The sequence below is a fragment of the Rhododendron vialii genome, chromosome 6a, assembly GCF_030253575.1.
Source record: "Rhododendron vialii isolate Sample 1 chromosome 6a, ASM3025357v1".
In the NCBI taxonomy this organism is placed as follows: domain Eukaryota; kingdom Viridiplantae; phylum Streptophyta; class Magnoliopsida; order Ericales; family Ericaceae; genus Rhododendron; species Rhododendron vialii.
This window is the reverse complement of record NC_080562.1, coordinates 9,732,488-9,739,124: the sequence shown is the minus strand read 5'-3', so window position 1 is coordinate 9,739,124 and position 6,637 is coordinate 9,732,488. Positions and strand designations below refer to the sequence as shown.

The 6,637-nt window shown below is 35.6% G+C and overlaps 1 protein-coding gene across 1 annotated transcript; it reads left to right on the top strand.

The window, feature by feature from the left end:
- The first annotated feature begins 2,255 nt into the window (after window positions 1-2,255).
- On the top strand, window positions 2,256-5,788 carry LOC131330745 (uncharacterized protein At5g65660-like). Its single transcript, XM_058364426.1, has 2 exons — window positions 2,256-2,521; window positions 5,394-5,788. Exons 1-2 carry the CDS (start codon window positions 2,294-2,296, stop codon window positions 5,493-5,495), a joined length of 330 nt encoding a protein of 109 aa, XP_058220409.1. The 5' UTR covers window positions 2,256-2,293; the 3' UTR covers window positions 5,496-5,788.
- Window positions 5,789-6,637: the final 849 nt, after the last annotated feature.

The window sequence follows — 6,637 nt, the reverse complement described above, 5'->3', positions numbered from 1 at the left end:
CACTCAAAAAAATACATACAAATTTCACCCAAGGCATTCACTCTGATCCATGAATCCCAACCAAAACTACGTACAAATCGAATTAAAACATCACAAAATCAGACATCGAAAGAGAGTCGGGAAGATACTTGCTGCAAAAATGAGAAGCTCTGTTTGAAAAAGAACACATTGATGGGTAATGGAGAGATGAAAACCTTTAGGGGCAGGGTTAACGGGAGGAAGATGACGTTAAGAAATTGGGGAATATTTGAGGAGTAATTGCGTGCCCTAGAGTACCAGATGAGCTAAAATTGGGGATGGAGTTAATAGATTAATCTTGACCGTTAAATGCATTAGATGCCACTTGTCGCAATATAAGATAGATTTGGAGGATCCTCTAATTCCCTATGGATTGAAGAGGAGCTAGCCGGACTCCTCCTAAAGACCATAAAATAAATAAATTCCAATACTTAACCTGAAGTGATATTAACACTTTTGCTACTCCTTTTTTTTGTTAACGTCACTCATCTGCAAATGTATTTTTTGTGCAAAAATATACTTGCAGGGAAGTGACGTTAATAAAAAAGGGAGTGACAAAATCATTTCCCCTTTTTTTTTTCTCCATATTTTACACTCTTCCTGAGAAGTAAAAGGACAGAACCTGCAGAACAAAACCCTCACAAAATCCTCATAGAGGATCCGGATCCAATGTGAAGGGTAAAAGGTTTAAATTTTAGAGCTAAGGTCACGTTATTAAATAACATGAGGAAGCATAAAAGAAAAAAAAAAGTAATACAAAACCAGTAAAAAAAAATGGCCTTATGTCAAGCTGAAACATCCAAACATGGAGAACTCAAGTCTCAAAATTTTTGACGCCCAGCCTAGCTATCATGAAATCCTGGCCCGTCCCTCTGCATATCTTGATAAAAGGCACATATATATATATGGCGGTAAATTAAAGGCATATGTGGGTTGCTATATATAGTACTGTTTGCTAATTTTGATAAGCACCCGGGCATTGCAATATGCCAATATGATTATAAGAGACGAAAAAGGAACTCCATGGATGCACAGTAAAGACTAAAGTGTGTATGCACAGTAAAGACTAAAGTGTGTATGCACAGTAAAGTTAGGGCAAAAGTTGTGGAAACTGGAGATGAGCAAAATTAATTAGTTGATGATTAGAATCGTAACGTGTGGTTGAAAAGGCTCCTAAAGCAATTCTTTAAGAGCACTGATAAAAGGTTTAGGTCTCGTTCCGAAACGTGAAATAAGTACTTATTTTTAAAGAAGGCAATTTCAAGCTAAAAAATAATGGGTTTATTGAAATATAAAAATATGCAATATGGATCTTGTTTGAAAGATTTTATTGAGATCTTTAATACGGTGTAAAAAAAATCAAAAAATTATTTTTTATTTACATTATTTTTTAGTTTGAAAATGTGAAATAAGTACTTATTTTTTAAGAAGGTGTTTCTGGAACGGATACTCCCACGGAGTTTCGGCATAGGAGATTGTAGGTACGAGGTGGGCGAACGAAACGCCCCGTGCCTTGCCTTTGCATAGGCCCAACTGTGATCCACTAGTGCTAGGCAAGTAGAAATTTATGAATTTATTGTTCCTTCACCATGCTCCGGCAGGTTTGTAGTTCCCTTGACCGCAAAAAAAAAAAGGGGGTTTCTCTAGCTTGAAGGCTTCCCTCTCTTCCGGACCCTGGTCAAGTTTATAATCCTCCAGTCTTGTCCACTTATGGGCCTATTTCGGAACCACAACAACAACACTAGAAACGTTGCATATCACAAAGAGGAATGTTGTAAAAAATTAGTTTGATTGAACACCAACAACTTACGTTTGTTGAAGACAAAATGAACCCTCCAAACTTTCATCGTCTATTTAGTCCTGCACAAATATGAACTGTTAACATAGTCATCAGTGTCCGATTAAAATACTTTTCTGTAGAGGCATACTTCTCTGTAAGAATAAAATAATATGAACCATTTTGATTATCATTGTTTGCTGAAGCAGGCTCAAAAGAACCCAAAACTGGACCAAACTAGAGAAGTAGAAATTGGACCGGAACTCGGCCCAACGCTTCCATCCTCTTTCCTTAGAGAAATATCGCTCCATTGAAAGTGAAGCGGAACGAAAAATATACACACATTACTTGATGGGACCCACAGCTCCTTCCTATGGTACAAAATTAACATCAAGCCATCAAGTGTACGGCCCGGACGTACATTATAAGATCGACATGAAACCATCAGCAATTTAGTTTTCATCGTTTTTAGAGAGAGAGAGAGAGAGAGAGAGAGAGATGGAGGAGGAAGGAGGAAGATCATCAAGGCCATTGATGGGGTTCCCATTAGGCCTAGCTCTTTTAGTTGTGATGTTGCTATGTATGAGTTGTCTCTTCACTTGTTTCTACCACTGGCACAAGCTTCGTTCCCTGTTTATCTTTCGACCTTCAATGCATGAAAATTACTCAGAGTCGCCACGAGATTCAGATAGTACGGCACCTCATTCACCCCCGAAATACACCGCGGTAATCTATACATATCTTTCTGTCTTGTTTATTGTCTTTTTTTTTTGGGGATTATATGTTCAGTATTGCTTTAATTTTATTCGCTTTGATTTTCTTGTTTTGGAAACCAAAAATATGATGACGATAAACTGATCTAGACACAAGGGCCAGTGAAAGTGAGGTACAACTGGGGTAACTTGATCCTGCTCGCCTTGATATCACACAAAGACGACGGATATAGTTTGCAGCCAAATTTTATTATTTCGACTCTATAAAAATATTTTATGGATTGTCCCAATTAATTTGCTTCAAATGCATATATAGAAATTTTAGTCGTTCTCTTTTATTTCAGAGAGTAAATAGTATCATGAATGAGGCTATCACATATGTGGATTTTAAAAAATAACAAGTCTTTGGGACCAATTATAAATCAAAATAAAATTTATTAGAATATACCTTCCTTATTCTGAACCTCTTAAAATATCCCCACAATTCAAAATTTTTGGCTCCATCACTGTTTCGAGAGCTGAGGTATAAAAACAATATAACCATTTAAACATTCATAATTTGGTCTAGACTAGACATCAGGACCGCCCATTGGTATAATCAATGATTCAGATTTACTCACAAATTCTTACCGATAAGGTAAGAGTTAAAATATGCATTCAAAACCATTAATTGTAGCAAATGGACAGTGCTAATAAGGATTGTCTCCTGACTCTCCTCCAATCCAATCCAAAATATGGGCCAGAGAGGATTCATTTTGTATTTGTATTGTTAATTTCAGGAAACGACTTCCTTAAATCGCCAATATTATTATGTGTTTTCAAAAGTGAACTATTTTATGGAAACATGCAGTTTTTGAGTGATGCTTACAAGTTAGTGGAGATTTGTTAGGTCATTAATTAATTCAATGTTTCGAGATAGGTTGAGGCGAGTGTCAATCGATAATTAGTGACACTAGGAGAGAGAGAGAGAGAGAGAGAGAGAGAGAGAGAGAGAGAGAGAGAGAGAGAGAGAGAGAGAGAGAGCAATATAATTTTTAATTTTTTTTTTGAGAAAAGGCAAGAGATTCATACTCCAACATACATTTAAGAGTGAATAGTAATTTAGTAGTGAGCAAGAGTTGAACCATTGATCAAACATGACTAACTTAGCACCCAACCAACTTGGCGAGCTTGGAAGTTCCAATTATTTCTTTTATAGAGTTAGGTTCCGGTGAGGGATTTCTCATTTTATTAAAATGAGGGACTCCCCTTCCCGATTGAATTTCGATGATCCGAGCCGCTCAAAGTGATCAGAACGTGATTTTAAGGGTCTCCGTGAGAAATCAGCAAAAAAAATGACCGGGAAGGGCTTCATCCGAGCAGTTTTCATTAAACGGTTCAAGAAAAACTGCTCGGATGACGCCCTTCCCGGTCATTTTTTTTGCTGATTTCTTGCGGGGCCCTTTAAAATTACGTTCTACACACATTGAACGGTTCGAATTTTTAAAATTTGATCGGGAAATGAAAGTCCCTCATTAGGGATCCCTCACTTGAAAATTCCTATTCTTTTATAATATATATATATGAATAAAAGAATTTGATTCATTACAATCCTGATAAAAACTCTAATCTAAGGAGGGAGGGATAGTACAAATAAACTTTGTATATATGCATGTATAAAGGTGTAATTAGCAAAACCAAAAAGAGGGTGAAAAAAACAAAAGGTGGGTGGGGCCATGGTCTCCCAACCCTTCAATAGCTCCGCCAATGAACTCGATGGCAGTGCAAAACAAATTTTTATTTTGAAAAAAAAAATGTTTAAGAAGTTGTATTTTTATTTTTATTTTTTATTTTAAATTTTTTAAATTTTTTTTCTGAAAATAATTTTTTTTTGAAAAAAAAAATTGTATTTTTTTGAAAAAAATATTTTTTTTTGGCTAAAATTTTTGAAGTAAAAAAAGTTTCCGGATCGGATTCGGATTTTCGGATCGGATCCGGATTTTTCGGATCCGGATCCGGATTCTCACTATCGGATTTGAGTCTTATCGGATTCGGATCGGATTGTGTCTTATCGGATTCGGATCCGGATCCGGATCTGTTGGATCCGGATCGGATCCGGCCCATTGACAGGCCTAGTCTCAGGGAAGGAACTAGCTAGGATTTCACGGAGTTGGGAGATCTGTTGTTCCGATCGAACGGGGCACTTAAAGATATTTGATCGAGCTGATTTTTTGCATATTTGTTTAAATCAACAAACTCTACGAAGTGAACATTTTCGATCATTGAAGCGAAATCGGAACGGATCTCGCTTGGCCGGGACAGCACGCTGTTGTCACCTCCCCCAAGTCCGGATTTCAGAAATGAGGGGCCACAATATAAACGATATTTCTAAATTTAAAGTTTCAGGAAAGTAAAACAATTAAATTTCTGAATAATACCCAATTCAAACACAAAGTACATGGCCTTAACAAACGAAAACAACTAAAGGTTGAAAAATAAAAAGTTTCAGGCTGTTCCACTTTTGTGGAAAAAGAACTTTTTGAAAAAGAATGCAATTTTAATTTCAAAAATCATGTGTTTACGCAAATAATTTTCCTACCAATATGGATCTTGTTTGATAGATCTCATAAAATCTTTTAAACAGTTCAAAAAAAATTGAAAAAATATTTTTTATTTTCATTATATTTGAGTTTGAAATTACTTTCGTTTGAAAAAAAAAAGTACTTTTTGGAAAAGTGAAACACCATACCTCAACCATGTAAAGGTTTAAAAAAAAATAATAGACAATTACAGATTTTTCCAAATAGCGGTGGCCCTAACCCTCGTAAGCCAACTTGTAGTTTCGTCTTTTCGTATTTATAGATACCATTGGATTATGATTTCGAATTGGATCAATTGTCTTGCAGAAGGAAGAGCCAACTCAAGGGCCGAACTTGACGGTGGTGATGCCCGGAGATCAATTCCCCAAATTCGTAGCATTGCCCACTCCATGTCAAACATATTCATAGCATACCCAAAAAAAAAACACCGAAAAAGGAAAGAAAAAAATTATTTAGAGATGAGTTATGGTAATTGACACCAATTATAGCTACAATTTCATGTGTCTTTTTGATAATTTTTTAGAGATGAGTTATGAATATCTCCAGAACGATACTAAATGAACCCAAAATTTAAATAATTGTTCAGAATGTTTTCTTTTTCACTTATTGGTAATGAAAAAAGGGTTTGAAACAAGTGTTGTCAAATCCGTACCTAACGGCCGATACCGCCAATAAAATTATAAAACGGTAGCTACGGTACACGTGACTAGGCGTTTCATACCGGCCAAACTACCAGCATATACCTGGAGCACCGCCTTGAATTTTTTTCTCTTGCAATAAAATGGTGCACTTAATTTTTTTTTTCCCTTGCTAAAAAAAGTTTTGAATTTTAAGATAATTCAACAAATTTTGGAATCTATAATTTGTATATCATGTTAATTTGCTATTAGAATCCTAATGGTAAAGTATATCAAATTCAAAGTATTAGAATTTATTTTATTTCTCTATATGTTAAGTTTTTATGTTATTCGTTATAATATTAAATATAAAAAATATGCTTCTTTCAATCTGAAATGGTATACACACCCGTACCGGTATGTACCGTCTCAGTAAAAACTCCGGTATGTTTGCCGGTAGAGGATGGACAACTTTGTTTGAAACTCACCGGTTAGTAGGGGGGAATAGGGCTTATGCTACCTAGAAAGAGAGAATTTTCTTTTCCCTTCATTTTGGGAAAATGACAGTCCATGACGTGTTTTGATAATTAATAACCGTTAAAAACATTTTCAGCATTAATAAATGTTCTCAACATATCCTTAGCAGGTATTAATTATCAAAACATATCATTGGCCGTCGTTTTCCCTTCCATTTTTGGTCCAATAGAGAAGTTTTTTCTTTTATATCATGAAAAATGAGAAATGCTAGGAGCAAAGAAAATTGGCAAAGAAAATATCCTTAAAGTATATATGAACGGTTCAGATGCACCGCACAGTGAATCTGAGCCATTCATGTGCACTTTAAGGGTATTTTCTTTGTCAATTTTCTTTGTCCCTAGCACTCCTTTATGAAAAAGAGAGGTGGCCCATATGTTGCTCGGTTGGGCTGAAAAA

Bases quoted from the DNA above. Each gene is read 5' to 3' on its own strand.
- LOC131330745 (XM_058364426.1), top strand. From the start codon at position 2,294: ATGGAGGAGGAAGGAGGAAGATCATCAAGGCCATTGATGGGGTTCCCA. The intron at 2,522-5,393 runs GTAATCTATACA...ATTGTCTTGCAG, and splicing joins CACCCCCGAAATACACCGCG to AAGGAAGAGCCAACTCAAGG.